This window comes from Eleutherodactylus coqui, chromosome 1 (genome assembly GCF_035609145.1).
Source record: "Eleutherodactylus coqui strain aEleCoq1 chromosome 1, aEleCoq1.hap1, whole genome shotgun sequence".
Lineage (NCBI taxonomy): Eukaryota > Metazoa > Chordata > Amphibia > Anura > Eleutherodactylidae > Eleutherodactylus > Eleutherodactylus coqui.
The window spans coordinates 275,943,415-275,961,017 of record NC_089837.1 but is presented as its reverse complement, the minus strand read 5'-3'; the positions used below and the strand labels follow the sequence as shown (position 1 = coordinate 275,961,017).

Genomic DNA, 17,603 nt, shown 5'->3' with positions numbered 1-17,603 from the left:
TCTAAGGACAACACAAATTTTCCCATTATATGGGAAACGCATAAAGCATACATGAGAGGCCTTTTTTTATCGTTGGGTTCTAAACTTAAAAAACAAAAAGAAATTGACACTATATTAGCAAAGATCACAACTCTGGAGCAGAAGAGAAAACTCTCTACTTTGGTTAAAGTCCAATTTGAGTTAAATTCTCTTAGAAAGCAACTCAAATGCATGTTAGACAAGAAGTATACCAGATCCTATATGATATATAAACATAAAATATATGCACATGGCGATAAAGGCGGTAAGCTTATGTCCTCACTGATAAAAAAAGGCGTGAGAAAAAACTCGCATTAAAGAAATTAGGAAGGAAACAGGAGAAAAAAAATCACAAACACACCGGGAATAGCGGTAGCTTTCCAAACCTATTATACTAAACTTTATAATTTGAAAGCGGGTATGGCACAAACAGACTTAGATAATAAATATAGAAAGATGGATACATTTTTAAAAGAGCTAACCCTGCCCTGCACAGAGGAGGCTGCTAATCTGCTGACACCTATCAGTCAAGAGGAACTTGGCGATGTAATAAATAGCTTCCCAAGTGGCAAAAGCCCAGGACCAGACGGTCTAACAATATGCTGTTATAAGACTTTACAGCAGATGATACTGCCTCATCTTTTGCTTACCCTGAATGTGATTCTTAAAGGAGCTTCCTTTCCTAGACAATCACAAGAAGCGCATAGTACTCTAAGGCCTCATGTCCACGGGGAAAATCAGATCCGCTGCAGATTCTACATGTAGAATCTGCAGCGGGTCCCTCCTGCCCCGCGGACGTGAGCGCCGAAAATAAGAATTTAAAAGTATTTACCATCCGGCGCGGGCGGAGAAGATCAGCTGTTCCTCACGGCCGGATCTTCATTTTCGGCCGGCGGATGAATTCCTGACGCCGGCGGCACGTCGCCGACGTGCCGCGCGCATGCGCCGGGCACATCCGCCGAGCCGAAGCAAGGAAGATGCGGCCGTGAGGAACAGCTGACCTTCCCCGCCCGCGCCGGATGGTAAATACTTTAAATTCCTATTTTAGGTCTCCCGCGGATCCGGACGGCTTCCATAGGCTTCAATAGAAGCCCGCGGGAGCCGTCCCCGCGGGAGACCCGCACGAAAATGGAGCATGGTCCGGATTTTTCCATGCTCCATTTTTTTTTAAATCCCTTTTATTGACGATCCGCGGGTATTTATCTACCCGCGGGTGGTCAATGCATCCCTATGGGATGCGGATCCGCATGCGGGAGATCCGCTGCGGATCTTAAATCATATTTTGCCCGTGGACATGAGCCCTAATACATAAAGAAGGTAAAGATCAATAATCAGTGCAATAATTGCAGACTAATTTCTTTATTAAATTTAGATGTGAAAATTTGGGCAAAGGTACTGGCCCTTAGAATCAGTAAAATAATCCCGGAACTAGTAAGAGATGAACAAACAGGTTTTGTGAATGGTAAAGAGGGAAAGGACACCTCTGCAATACTCCTTCACTCAATACACTACGCCAAGAGAAAGAATATACTGTTAGTTTTATGGGGAATTGATGCTGAAAAGCATTCAACAGAGTGGATTGGTCCTTCATGAGAGCAATTTTACACAAATTTAACTTTGCATCCCAACTAATAGATGCAATTTTCTCCTTATATGCACAACCACACGCTAGATTAAAAATAAATGATACCTTATCCCAAACATTTAACATCACGAATGGTACCCGCTAGGGTTGCCCTTTATCCCCCACACTTTTCATACTCACGCTTAAACCCCTATTACAAGCAGTTTGTCAAAACCCAGAGATACGAGGACTAGAGATAGGAGGGGATTGCATACAAACAGCAGCTTTTGCCGTCGATGTGCTCTTCCTCATCTCGAACCCTCAGCAAGGCATTGCTAAACTGAACTCCTTATTAGATCTCTACGGCAGCTTTTCGAATTTCAAAGTTAGCAAAAATAAATCAGTGATATTAACCCCTTCATGACATGGCCTATTTTGGCGTTGAGGACCAAGCGATTTTTTTGGTATTTTCCATCTCCATTTTTCAAAAGCCATAACTTTTTTATTTTTCCGTGGACGCGGCCGTATGAGGGCTTGTTTTTTGCGTGGCGAACTGTAGTTTTTATCGATGCCAAATTGGGTACATAGACTATATTGTAAATTTTATTTTTTTTTTTTAATGATAGCAGAGAGAGAAAACGCATCAATTCTGCCATAGATTTTTTTATTTTTTTTTTACACCGTTAATCATGCAGCATAAATGAGACTTTCCATTTTTTCTGCAGACCGGTACGGTTACAACGATACCAAAATTCTAACATTTTTTTTAGGTTTTCCCAATTTTCTGCAATAAAAACCCTTTTTTTTGGAAATCTTTTTTCTATTCTAAATTGCTGCATTCAAAGTCCTGCAACTTTTTTATTTTTTGATGTACAGAGCTCTATGAGGGCTTATTTTTTGCGAGACGAGCTGTAGATTTTATTGGTACCATTTTAGCGTACATACGACTTTTTTGATCACTTTTATTGCGTTTTTAGTGAGGCAAAATGCTAAAAATGAGCATTTTGCCTCAGTTTTTTAGCTTTTTTTTTAGCGTTTTTTTCGGTGCACAATCAAAAGCATGTGCAACTTATTGTACGCATCGTTACGGACGCGACAATACCAAATATGTGGGGTTTTATTTTTTTTTTACCTTTTTTTATGCTAATCTGAGAAAAAGCATAAAAAATTGTTTTTTTACTCTTTTTTTTTTACATTTTTTTTATTCATTTTTTAAATCTTTCTTTTTTTCACACTGTTTGTGTCCCTCTGAGGGACTTTAACCACTGCCCTGATGATCGCTGTCATAAGGCATGGCAGAGCTACTGCTCTCCCATGCCTTATCGCTCATACAGCGATCTCAGGCATAGGCAATACAGGACGCCAGTGTCTGGCATCCTGTTGCCATGGTGACAGGCCGGGCTCTCGCGATGACATCGCGAGTTCCGGCCGGAGACACAGAGGGAGCCGCGCTCCCGCTGTGAACTCTTCCCCTGCCGCGATCTACTTAGATCGCGGCAGGGAAGGGGTTAAAAGTGGCGGGCGCATCTCCGATGTCTCCCCGCTGCTGCAGCGAGACGCCGGCTGTGACTGACAGCCGACTCCCGCTGCGGGATAGCGCGGGATCTTATGTGATCCCGCGCTATCTCCAGGACGTAAGTTTACGCCCTGTTGCGGGAAGTACCCCGCTCCCAGGACGTAAACTTACGCCCTGCAGCGGGAATGGGTTAAACAGCTCTTTATCACCACAGAGAGTAGCAGAAATCAAGGCTAACATGCCGTATGCTTGGGCTGAGCACTCCATAGACTATTTGGGTATCAAATTAACAAACAATCTCCCAAAACTGTTTGATATTAATTTTCTACTGCTACTTTCAGAAATAACATCTCTGCCGGCAAATTACAACCTTTCCATTATATCTTGGTTTGGGAGGAAGAACCTTATTAAGACATATATTCTACCTAAGATTCTGTACAAATTACAAATGCTACCGATCCACATATGACAATCTTTTTTCAAAGAACTCCGGACATTGCTCTCAGGCTTCTTCTGGAAATACAAGCGCCCTAGGCTCGCATGCTCGCTAATGACCAGGAAAAAACAACATGGGGGAGTGGGACTGCCCGAAGTCTCAGAATACTACAAGGCAATCCATTTAAATAGATGGTTAGATTTAGCATTTCCATTAAAAAGTCATAAACTGAAAAGAATAGTACAGATCTCACAGGGAAAAAGCTTCTTAGAAGACATATGGTTCCCCAATCCTGTAACTTATAGATCTAAGGATTTTAAAATCTTACTGCGGAGTATCTGCGAGACCTGGGACTCCCTCACTCACCAGCTAGCACCCACGCCCTCACCCTGTACTCCTCTGAACTTACTCCCACTTACAATTAGGCAATCAATAGCCCATACACCAGACAGCCCATGGAACATATTGAGATCTGACAATCTGAGATTTACAAGGAGTCTTACACAAAGACACTCAAGATAATACAGACTCTAGCACCACATAGGAAGATCCAGGAGCTACATCTAGCGCATTTCTCTGCCCTAATATTAAATTTCAAAATCCAGTATTTGTCATCTAGACCGTTAACAGAATTCGAAAAAATAATGAACAACCACAGTAAAACTGCTAGAATGATTTCACACCTGGCTAAAACTCTCACTGTGCATTGTACCTCAAATAGACCGACTTTTGTATCATCTTGGGAAAAAGAACTTAACATAAGAATAACAGATGTGGAAATTAAGACGATGTTTAAAACCAAATATGGGTTTTCACCTTGCGTCCGCCTCCAGTAGAGTCATTATAAACTGCTCTCTAGATGGTACAAAACGCCTGAGTGGTTATACGCATACAAACTAGCGGAGACAGACAAATGCAGGAGATGTCGAGAACACACAAGATCATATCTCCACATTTGGTGGTGCTGCAACAAGATCAGACTATTTTGAACAGAAGTGGAGAGGGAAAAAAAAGTGATACTCAATAAAAAAAAATACAGCTATCCCCCGACACTATCATTCTCAGTAGACCCCATGAGTCATACAACCCGATAAAAGATAAGCTAGCATTTTATATGATTGTGGCAGCTAAAGCATTAATCCCACTTTACTGTGGTAAAACAACCTCTCCGTCTATAGAGATGTGGAGGGATAAGCTGAATCAAATCCATAGATTTAAAGAACTACTTAGCTGGTCAAATTTATCACATGCTTCTTTTCTTAAAATATTGGACACCGTGGAAAACCTACTCCACACACGCCTCAGGAGATTAGTGAGTTGACCACAGGTTGTCTGCGCATGCGCGAGCACGCCGGAGCGGCCCCATTCAGCGGGACAGAAGAGGCAGACTGCGCAAGCGCGTCTAATCGAGGCAGAAGAAGGCTTCGGTCGGCGCCATGGAGACGGGGACGCCAACACCGGGGGGGTAAGTATATAACTTCTGTATGGCCAATATTTAATGCACGATGTATATTACAAAGTGCATTTATATGGCCATACAGAAGTGTTTAACTTCACTTGCTTTTGCGGGACAACCCCTTTAAGTCGGCTAAGACAGCTTCATACGAATACAAGCTGACGAGTCCAGGCTTGGTTGGATAGCTAAAACAGAAATCACTTCATGCCCAATTATAGTGAAACTTGGGGATGTAAAATTTTACTAGCTTTGTATCATCTTCTTTTGTTCACTAAAATGAATAGACATGACTGTTTATTGTTGTTAAAAGCATAAGGACATTTAAGAATGTAATTCAGATGCTCTGTAAATGAAAATTCTTTAATAAAAAGTGATTTAACAAATATCTGAAGGGCTGTCACAGTGCAGAGGGATCAGCTCTATCCTCATTTGCACAAGGAAAGACTAGAAGCAATGGGATGTAACTGAAAGGGAGGAGAGACAAATTAGATATTAGAAAAAAAACTTTCTGACAGCAAGGATGATCAATGAGTGTAACAGGTTGCCACAGGAGGTGGTGAATTCTCCTTCAATTGAAATCTTCAAACAGAGGCTGGACAGACATCCTTCTGGGATTATTTAGTGAATCCTGCATGCGAATCCTATGCATTTCACGAGGAAAAATTAGACAGCTTGAGATAAACTTTTCTCCCTAGCTTCCTGACATTCATCAACAGTCTCTATTCTCTGCAGTCATTTCATTCAAGAGAGTTTTTTTTTTTTTACTCGTTTTATCGAACAGTAAATATACCAAACAGTATATAAGTATATAACTTAGCATACATTGCACATTCTTTAAATTAAAGACCTCTACAAGCACATTGTCCACATCTAATATATATAAACACAATATACTAGCACATTAGACTTTCATAACAGTAGAATTTAACAGTTGGCACCCATATTACTGACCAGTTCTAGGTAGAACTCTGTTCAACAAACCATCCAGCAGATTCTGTGTGGGGTTTGTGTCTGATGAGCCACACCACCTCCTCCACACCCTGTTAAACTTCTCTGGGCATTTTCTATTTTTGTAGACTTCATATGGCAAGGTGGAATTAATAATGTTCTGCCACTTTCTGGGCATTAAGGGGCGCCTATCCATCCATCTTTGGAGCTAGCGTCTTGCGAGCCAGAAACGATGCCTTAATAAGAAATATCTGGTCATGAAATTGCCAATGCTCCTTATCCAAAACTCCCAGCAGGCATATGCTCGGGTAAAGTGGGACTGGTATTTTCATTACCTGACTTAGAAATTTTGTGACCTCCCTCCAGTGCGCGTTGATATCTGGGCAGTTCCATATTAAATGGTTAAAATTTGCATCTGGTGTCTGACACTGATGACATTGGTTGGTTGACACCCTGTTTGTTTATTTTATGAAGTCTAGTCGGCATTAGGTAGCCCTGATATATAATTGTGTTAATTTATTATTTGCAACTGGCGATACCATGGTATACGAGGACATTGCTGCATCCCATTCCTCCCCAGTAAGAGAGGGATAAGCTCATTCCATCTATCCATTACGACATTTGCATATAAGAAATTGTAGAATGCAGTAGATGGGTATATAACACCGATGTCAGACCCCTAGGGCCTTGGGTGTGCATTATGCCCATCAGAGGGTACAATGAGAAAGGTTGTCTGAATTCTGGAAATTGTGTGGTGAGGGCAAGCCAGAGTTGCAAATATCTATAGAAGTCAGTCCTCAGGACCTGGTAGAGTTGCTGTAACTGTTCAAAGGAGGCTAGTTCTCCATTAATATATAGATATTCTAACGTCGTAATTCCCAGGTTTACCCAAAACTGCTTGTCTGGCAAATTCACAAGATGTGGGAACTCTGTATTATCCAACAGAGGAGTTTCTAAGGGGGTGTCTGAATACTTGGTCAGAGTCCTACATGTCTGCCACACTCTAACCGCCAATTTATGAATAGGTAGCATTAGAGGGATATTTCAGACAGAAATGCCATTAGACGATGTTCAGAATTTGGGAGAGGTGAACCCGATAACCAGTGACGGATATATCTTACTTGTCCGGCCAAGTAATGCAGCTTAAAATCTGGTAGCGCTATTCCTACTCTATCTTTTGGGCGCTATAATGTTTCAATACAAAGCTTGGCTCTAACTTTCCCCCAGACAAACGACACTACCGCTTAATTGGTCTTATTGAAAAATTTTTGTCGTATGATTGTGTCTGCGTGCTCTAGACAGCATAAATACTTGAAAAGGATAATCATTTTAATAAGATTTATTCTGCTGGCCAAAGATAATGGCAGAGCACCCTAGGTTTTGAGTTTATGCTGCAAAGATGTTAATAATGAAGCAATATTCAGATTAAAGCTCAGGAGTGTGATCTCTAGAGATATAAATTCTGAGATACTTATATTGAGAGGTGACCTGTAGATTGTAGAATACCTCACCCATCTGCCAACCCACAAGTCTCAGAGGCATAAAAGCTGACTTCTGCCAATTAATGCGTAAACCTGAAAATCTCCCAAACCCATCTATCAGAGATATAGCTAGTAGCAAAGTGTTTCTAGGCTCTGACATATATAGTGTTAGATCATTTGCGTACAAACTTATCCTATCCTCTCTAGACCCGATCCCAACATCCTTATATGATACATGCTGCCAAATCATTAGAGCCAGAGGCTCTATGGCAGTAGCAAACAGAAGGGGGGAAAGCGGACAACCCTGCCGAGTGACTCTGTGTAGTGGAAAGGAGGTGGAGCTCAGGCCATTTACCACAACCATGGCCACTGGGGCTCTATCTAGAATAGAGATCCACTTAATAAATGAGTCTCCAAAACTGAAGCTCTGGAGTAGCTCTATCAAATATGGCCATTTGAATGCCTTAGCTGCGACTATTGAAGCATACTATGCTCTCGGGTGGTTGTACCAGAATATTACAGAATACCTCTAGTTTATTACTTTACATGTGCAGCTTTCTTTTTCTTTTTACCATATACCTTGGTATTTAGATGAGCCACGCATATATCTATTGTTTTTTTTATAATTTGCTTGTGCTGTTGCGTTCCTATTTTGTTTGTTTGAAAAAAAAAATCACAGTTCTGAAAAATCAAGTTTCTGAATTCAAACAATATGATTTACTGAGAAATTAGCTGGACTATTATGAAAGGGGGGGGGGGGGGTACTATATTCCTTGTACAAATGTACACAAATACACAATGTTTATCTGTAAACTAAAAATATTAATTAGATTCACATATCTGCTTGTTCCCAGAATTCATTTTACAATTTAATGAAGGGTGACAATAAATCAGAAAAGTTTTTCAAGGTCTTGTTTGAAAGAATTAAAAGTGCTCAGCAAGAAATCAAATCCACAATGTCTGTGAATATGAATGATCTGGGGTCAAATGAAACCCACGAGATGGGTGGAAATCTCACCTCAAAAGGTAAGTAGTAGAAGAAATAGTAGAATATGTATTATATTTGAAAGGATTAAAATGCATGTAATAAAGTCAACATTTACCAAACAAAATAATGATGTGTTTTGCTTTAAAGCATACCTGTCAGTCCAGGTGAACTTTCAGAATAAGCAGTATAAATAATATATTAAAGTAATTCTGCAGGCCAGTACAATTATGCCAATATCAAATTGTAATATTTTTTTTTTTTTTTCACGACTTTTTCACACTTAAAAAAAAATAAATAAAGTTTAAATCGCCCTCCTTTTGCCATATCTATAATAAAAAAAATCTAAATCATAGAAGAACAATACATATTTTGGTATTACTACGTCCGTAAAAGTCTGATCTATCAAAGTAGTGCATTATTTACCCCGCACGGTGAACGTAGTCCGAAAAAAAAAACCCCCACAAATGCACTTTTTCAGTCACCCTGTTTCCCAGATAAAAAGCGATCAAAATGTCATATGTATTTCGGATTGGTACTAACGTAAACTACAAGACATCCTGCAAAAAGTGAGCCCATGCTCAAGTACGTCAACAGAAAAATAGAAAAGATATTGCGCGCAGAATATGCAGCAGAAAATAATTTAAAAAAATTAAATGTCTTTGAAAAAAAAATACAAGTACTACAGCAAAAAAAAAACTATACAAGTTTGGTATCGTAGTAATCATACTGACCCATAGAATAAAGTTATTAGGTCTCTTTTGTTGCAGTTTGTGTGCCATAGAATCAAGACACACTGAAAGATGGCGGAATGTCATTTCATTTTTCATTTTACTCCACTTATAAGTTTGTAAAAGTTTTTCAGTACATTATATGGTACTTTAAATAGTACCATTGAAAAATACAACTCATCCCGCAAAAAACAAGCCCTCATACAGCGACGTTGATGGATAAAAAAAGAGTTAGGATTTTTTAAACGGGGGTAGGAAAAAAAAAAATGGGGAAAAAAGAAAAAAACGGGCCGTGTCAGTAAGGGGTTAAATAATATACCAACTTCCTTCTCTGGGTCATTACAATGCAGGGATACCACATGTGTAATTTTATTTTTAATTTTTTTACAAAGTAAAGGGAGACAAGTGTTTTTTATTTTTTTATTAATTTTTAAACTTTTTTTTTTATCTTTGCCCCTTTTTAGAGACTTCCACAGAGACCCATCAGGACCCCCTGATTACATTCCAGGGGTCCGATGGTGACAGCCCTTTACATGCTGCAGTCACATAGACTGCAGCATGTTAAGGGTTAACACTGCAGAGATGGGAGGTTTTCTCTGATCTCTGCTGTAAGAGCTGGTGCCTGGCTGTCCTCTGACAGCTAAGCAGCAGCTCTCCCTGCCACAGAGACCATCCGCTTGCTTCTGACAAGCCGATGGTCTCTATGGCAACCTGTAAACAAAGCAGAACTTTGAATTCAGAAGCGAGAGATTGCCGGCAGATCGGCAATATCTTCCTGCTTCTGTTTTTCAAGGTCCTGCACTGGTTCTCTGTGGGATTGTTCAGGCAGAGCACAATCCCACAACTTGTGGCCTTGTGCTCTGCAGCTCCCATAGTGATACATAGCCCGGAAATCTTCCGGGCTATATCACTATCAGCAGTGGAGCTCCTCCCGGAAAATTTTCCGGGCGTGCCACTCAAGGGGTTAAACCCTGTGTTCTTTGCAGGAGTTATTACTAGAACATCTGTTTAAGAAACCTGCATAAAATGCTGCAGACTAACACATAGTGGTGTAAAGATTATCGACTGTAAACTTTTCCAATTAATTAAAATGTTTAGTATATAAATTATTCAAACACTGCTGTAAAGTAGTAGAGTCTTTACCAGAAAACTCCCACCACATCAGTAACACTTTTAAGCAGTTTGTTTTCAGTGAGTGAAGAGTTTCTGAAAAGGCACATATAGTTTAGCAGCCAGTTATGTGAAGATAAGTGGAAGAGGAAGCAATCTGTATCACAAAGTCTATTATGGTTGTATGTATTAAATACTTATGGGGGAAAAAATCTAAATAATAGGAATGTTTTAAGCCGATTTTCACATATAAAACTTGAGAAGTTACTAACATGCTAATTAAATTAAAACAGATAAGACAGGTGTATGTTAAAATACATAATGTTAACCTCTTGATGCTGATTACTTCTCTCAAGGAATTGTGGTGCCTGCTTCTTCTAAGGCCTTAACAGGAGGACACCACCTTCGCAAAGGACATGAAGGGGGAGAGCTTGGTGAAAGTAATGAAGTTGGTCCTGTTGTCCTAATTATGGAACCCATTTTGAGATTCCTTCAACTCTTGTGTGAAAACCACAACCCAGACCTGCAGGTAAGCAGTTTCTGATCAGCAGATACTGAAAATACTAATTTGAAACCTTGGACAATTTATTAAAATATTTACTTTTAGTGCTTCGACAATTCTAAGGTTCATGTTTTCCAACCAGATGTTTAGGGCTCAGTCAGACGAGCAAATTTCTCACGCATTATAGGCGCGTAAAAAAAGAAAATCACACATCACGTGTAGAAAAAAACCGCACTTACGTGTCCTATCTTTTGCAGGTGCAAATTTTTTCCGCTTCTAAAAAACAGACATGTGACCGCTTTCATTGGAAAGCACTGTTTCTAATAGATCCGTTTTGAAAACACGCCTACCACATCTCCTACACCAAACCCCTCTGTACTCCGCCTGATAACATGCTTCCTGTACTAGTAACTGCAATCCCTGCTAGCTGCTATCAACCGCTCCCTGCAGTCACACCGATTCAGCCACCACATGGCTTAATGTCTGATCATTGTTTGTGTATAGCATCTCTCACTGTCCACCTCGCCATACCTTGCACATATCCAGCCACTTTACCTTCTGTATCACCCCATTATCTGTAGTATGTAAGCTCGTTGGAGCAGGACCCTCCATCAACTGATTACTACCTGTAACCATGGTTTTTGTATTTTTGTCTCTCTGTATCCCCCTGTTTTTATAAGCACTGCATAATATGTTGGTCTTTATATAAATAAAGGTTATAATTATTATTATTACATGCGTGAAAAATTTGCTCATCTGACTGAGCCCTTAGAGGTGTAGGAATATTTGTTTTATGACCTTATTTAACCATAGTAACATTCTGAATAGTGTTTGAAATTAATTGAACAAATGTGTAATTACAGTATTTAAGACAATAGATATTTAGAATTTGTAGATACTTTCCAGTAACAGTTGGAAGCCTATGAAAGGTAAGACTTTGCTCAGTTAACCACACTATAAGTGAGGTTAAAACCTCCAATATTTGGGACTCCAAAATCAGCAAATCTATTATTAGTGAGGTCAGTAATAATAGGCCACCAATTTCATTTTGGATAATCCAAAATATTCATTTGATGAAATTTGTTTGTAGTATAAATTAATAGAATTCAATTCAACGGTTTGGAAATTTGTCATTTTATAAATGAAATGGAGGAAGTTCAGTAGTTTGGTAATAAATTTTTATTCGCTTATATGAGCATCTGTTACATTCCCACATTAACATCAAAGTAGACGAGTGCATATACATCTCATAAGTTGTTTTATCACTATGTGAGAGAAATATTATTGTGTGATTGTTCTCAGTGAGAGAAGCCAAGTAATCTTGTAGATATGATACCTTTTAATGGCTAACAAAGATACATGATGTTACAGCAAGCTTTCGGGGATATCGCCCCCTTCGTCAGGCTAATGAATGAAACTAGTTTAGATGGCACATAATTGTAACATACAGATGCAGAGGGGAGAGGAACACACTCCTCTTGATCTAAATAAATGTTCACACACAGAAATCTGAGACTGTTTTGCACTTAAAACAGACAAACTGAGCTGAGACATTTATCCTAAATCACCACTGAGATAAGGACAGTTTTATGATGTATCTTATCTCTCCTTCCACCTGCACATGCATATGGATATTATTATTACAGCAAACTCACTGTAGATCTGCTGGGTTCTAGCTTTTCAACATTGCATTACCTGTATTGGATGCCAAGCAATGTCTTAAAATTGTTATCCCTTTACAGTCCTCTTCTCTTTATGATGGCATAATACTTCTAAAAAGAACTCATAACATAGCTGTTACTTTTTATCATATAGCTGTGTGCATAAGCCCATACCTGCATTTCGATGATAAGTAAAAGCTAGATTCCATCAAAATTTTGAATCTATTGTATGCCAGATTTAAGGAATTGCACTATAAATAGGTTAAGGCCATTGTATATGCCTCTGTAATGTTAGTATTTCATACAGGTTCTAAGCACATTTTCAGAATCTGCAGAATTATTAATTTTTACTTCCTAATTTTTCCACCAGAATTTCTTGCGAAATCAGAATAATAAGACCAATTACAACTTAGTGTGTGAAACTTTACAGTTCCTGGATATCATGTGTGGAAGCACCACAGGTGGTCTTGGTCTTTTGGGTCTATACATCAATGAAAAAAATGTGGCACTAATAATCCAGACCTTGGAGACCCTCACTGAATATTGCCAAGGACCATGTCATGAGAACCAGGTAAGATCCCTTGATCTTATCAGAATAGAAAATACCCTGTAAAATGCCTCAAAATCTGAAATAGATGTCCATGCAAATATGCCTCGTTCTACGTCCTATAACTCTTCTTTGGTTATGTAATTATCACATTGATGTAATTGGCCTTGTATAGCTGCACATTATTGGAACTTTGTTTGCTCTTGATTGCTTTGTGTCATTGTTACCATAATCTGTTCTTTAACTGTGAACATTGTTGTTCTTTGCTCTGTGCAAGTGTGCATTTTATACTAAAGCTGTGTTGTTTCATCAAAAAAGAAATATATAGTAGGCCGATAGTGGTGCACAGGATATAGACTTTCTAATTCCAACTCTCTAAGTTCTCCAAGGTTCAACTGACCGTAGTTCATCACAGTCTGGCTCTTTGTTACAGTGATCCTTTGGGATCTTGGCACCTGGACCTCCAATAATAAACTTCTGATACGCCGATATGCATCATAAGTTTTGTAAAACTATAGAAACACTTTAACTATGTGTTTAAAACACTTTAACTATTGTTGGTTTTGAATTTTCCCCCAAACTAATCAGCTAAATTATGTGAACAATACAACAATTATAAAAACAAGCTCTAAAATGCTAGAAAATTGTAGCAGAACGGTTTCCTACTAAAATTATAAATGCAATACAGAAAATACCTACACCAACTGGTTCAATCTTTTATACATTTTTGTGGGTTTATTTTGCTTTGATTTGCAACATTTAAAAAATGGCAATGAAATGTATGGCCATATAATTTATATTAGCTCTGTAATATAGTCCCCATAACATGGACCAAATATGGAGCTAATATGTGCTAATCTGAAATCTGCCTAAATCAAGAAATTTGTTAAACCTAATATTTACTACCTTGTTCCACAGACCTGCATAGTGACACATGACTCCAATGGAATTGATATCATAACAGCCTTAATTTTAAATGACATCAGTCCTTTATGTAAATATAGGATGGACTTGGTTTTACAGCTAAAGGTATGGTCCACAGAATACAGTAAAGCGTACAAGTAGAGACAATGCAATACTGTATGTAATTTAAATGCCTGCCAATCGTCCTTTGTCTTAGATATAACATCAATTGCTTGGTAATACGACTTGTTTTGGGGGTTCTCCGCATGGTGGTATTCTACTGTTATGATATTTAGGCAATATTTCATGCCTGGCGTAGACGTATTGCAGGGAATTCAGCTTATAATATTAAATGCCATCACACTTTACATAGGTTCTGGTTAGGGTAATCTGTTTGTTATCCGTTAAGTTTGCTGTGTGCTTAAAGGAGCTGTCCAGCCAAGCAGGGTGAAATTTTTTTATAATAATAATGATTTCCTTTCACTAATCATTGTAAAACACAGCATACATGGGCTCAAAACGTCAGGAATATAAGCTGTAATGTCTGTTTCTTACTTTGTAAACTGATGTTTAAAGCAGTATTCAAAGGTGACGCCGTTGTGCTGCAATCCCACAATGCCCTGCGCCTTCCTCCTCTGTGTGAACACTCCTGATGATGGCAGGACACATTGAACTAAAAAGCAGTTTCTCTGGGCCCTGCTCAGCTCCCGCCCAGGCTCCGCCCACCTCCATTGACCCAAAAGTCAGTCTCTCCTGGCCCCGCCCACCTCCATTGAGCTGAAGGGCCAACATAGCTATGAATGAGCAGCATTGGCACAATGTGGCACAACTTTAGTACCACATTTCCGACAGCACCCGAAACTGCGCAAAAAAAACGCACCCGAAACCACACCCAGAACGCACCTAAAAACTGCACCAATAGTGACTGCCAATAATTGCCCAGCAGTAATACTGACCACCCACAGTTCCTCAGCAGTAATACTGACCCCCCAATAATTGCCCCAGCAGAAATAGTGACCCTTAATAGTTGCCCCTTACAGAAATAGTTACCCCCAACAGTTGTCTCAGCAGAAATAGTGACCCCCAACAGTTGCCCCAGCAGTAAAAGGGTCCCCCAATAGCTGCGCCAGCAGTAAAATGGACCCCCAACAGCTGCCCCAGCAGTGATAGGGACCCCAAATAATTGCCCCTGCAGTGATAGGGGCTCCCAATAATTGCCCCAGCAGTGATAGGAACTTCCAATAATTGCCCCAGCAGTAATAGTGACCCCCCAATAATTGCCCCAGCAGTAAAAGTGACCCCCAATAGTTGCCCCAGCAGTAATAGGGAACCCAATAATTACCATAGCAGTGATAGTGACCCCCCAATAATTGCCCCAGCAGTAATAGTGACCCCCCCAATAATTGCCCCAGCAGAAATAGTGACCCCCAATAGTTGTCCCAGCGGTAAAAGTGACCCCTAATTGTTGCAACAGTGGTTATAGTGACACCACCTGACCCTCAGCCCTGCTCCCAGTAGTAATAGTGACACCGCCCGCGATTCCACACTGCCCCCAGTAGTAATAGTGACACCCCACTTACCATTCACTTGAAGGTAGTTGGCCGGTGGATGCTGCTGTCAGGATCGGCTTTAGCGTGGACTTCTACTTACAAAGCACACAGTATATTACAAAGTGCTTTGTAATGGCCATACAGAAGTGCATACATGCACTTGTCACGGCCAGACAACCCATTTAATGTATGAAAAATAGGTATTCATTTCAGAATTAAATAATGGGTTTGTTGAAGAACTAGTATTTTGTAGCCTTTATAAATCTGTGTAAAATAAAGCCCTTGAACACAACCAACAGAGAGTCTACAAAAGTAATTTTTACTGATAAAGACCAAGAAGGCTTATTAAGATTTGTATGTGTAAAATGTTGTTTGTAAGCAAGATAAATATTGCACATGAAATAACTAAAGAGCTCACCTAGTATAATAAGCTTAACTCCCCCAGCTAGAACTAGTCAGTTGTAACCTTTTATGTCAGAAAAAAAGATGGATAGATTCTCTAAAGATAGATTTTCTAAAAAAATTACCAAGTTTATTCTGAGAGGTCAAGTGTAAAACCCCAAGTATGAGAAGTGTATAAACATTGCCTTAATATAAATAAAATACATTTGCTATATCTGCACTACAGAACATGAAAATTGAATCTGTGCCATGAATATTTCCTTAATTTGACTGAATAGAATGTCACCCAACAGACCCTATTGACCCATTCAGCAATTTTCTGGACAAAATGGCATAGCATTCTGTGATATTTTGTCCAGTATTTTATGCTATATATGTGGCCGAGCGATTCACACTGTCCTTATGCTATGATTCTAATTCCCTAATGATCACAATCAAAATGGAAAAACTCTCCTGAAAAGGTCACTTTTTATTATTGAAGAGTTTGAATTTATGCCTCATGCTAATATAGCTTATGCATAACTCAGTTGCTTTAAGTCCATTTATAACCCCTTAGGGACCTGTCACACAGGACAGAATATTCCGCAATAGCGTTGCAGAATATGGCATTCCTGAATTCTGCACCAAAATCCACACTGCTAACTGCAGATGTTGATCCAGATTTGCCAGCAGTATTCTGCTATTTTCAATTCTGCACCAAAATCTGCACGTTAGCAGTGCAGATTTTGTGGCTGAATATTCAGCAAGAGAGCATATTCTGCTACACTGTTGTGGAAAATACCTTCCTTTGTGAAAAGTTCCTGTGTCATAACTAACTTTTAGCTTTAAGAACCAGTAAATCATTTCTCCCTTTGTGCTGCAGTGGTCATAAACTTTACATTTTTTAACAATGTAGCTGCATGAGACCTTCTATTTTGCAAAAAAGAGTTTTCGTTTTTATTGGAACCAATTTCGGATACATATTATGTATTAAGTGACTTTCATTCATTTTTTGCTGGGGAACAATGGAAAAAAAGTGATTTTCACTATTTGTTCTTTGGGATTAATTTTTACAGCGTTCAACATATGGTATTAATATTGTGTTAAATTTATTCTACAGGTCATTGCAATTCTGACAACAGTAAATTATATAGGTTTTATATTTTACTATTTTTGTGTAGTATAAACACTTTTTTTATTTAAACAATTGTTTATGGCACTATAAGGGGGCATTTATAGCTAGGATTGTATAAGTGGCATGAGTGGCAATATTTGGAGGTACAGAATGACACCGCACTGTGTGAGACATCTTTGTGGCAGGCACTGTTTGTGAGTACTGATACTGGTTTGTCATGGGGAAGTTATGTCTAGACTTTAGGAAGTAAAATATATGTGGGTATTAATGTTTTATAGAGTTCTGGAACTCCTCTCTAATTTCTTATATTCTTATTATCTATAAGTAGAGGATACATATCCCATATATTAAATATTGTATCCCCTGAAAACTGAACTTGAATTAAACTATTGAATTTTACAGGATAATGCATCAAAGCTTCTTTTAGCTCTCATGGAAAGTCGTCATGACAGTGAGAATGCAGAAAGAATTCTCATCAGTCTACGACCCCAAGAATTGGTAAGCAGCTCTTTACATTAAATTCTTTTAGAGCACAGCGACCCTGGTTATTTAGACACAGTGACCTAAATTTTTTAAGCAGCACATTTCAAATTTTAGTGTACACTGTGCCATTAAAATGACCAAAGTGATGATGTGACTTTTCAAATGTAACATTTGTTTTACTTTGAGAAAATTGGAG

The 17,603-nt window shown here is 39.0% G+C and overlaps 1 protein-coding gene across 3 annotated transcripts in view; it reads left to right on the top strand.

Moving 5' to 3' along the window:
• ITPR3 (inositol 1,4,5-trisphosphate receptor type 3) overlaps positions 1–17,603 on the top strand; it is a 665,728-nt gene that overhangs the window by 507,827 nt on the left and 140,298 nt on the right. For all 3 annotated transcript variants that reach the window (XM_066609086.1, XM_066609095.1, XM_066609083.1), the window contains 5 exons: positions 8,274–8,445; positions 10,602–10,774; positions 12,779–12,979; positions 13,874–13,984; positions 17,327–17,422. In XM_066609086.1, the coding sequence (XP_066465183.1) occupies positions 8,274–8,445; positions 10,602–10,774; positions 12,779–12,979; positions 13,874–13,984; positions 17,327–17,422 (753 nt within the window). The remainder of the gene's footprint in view (positions 1–8,273; positions 8,446–10,601; positions 10,775–12,778; positions 12,980–13,873; positions 13,985–17,326; positions 17,423–17,603) is intronic.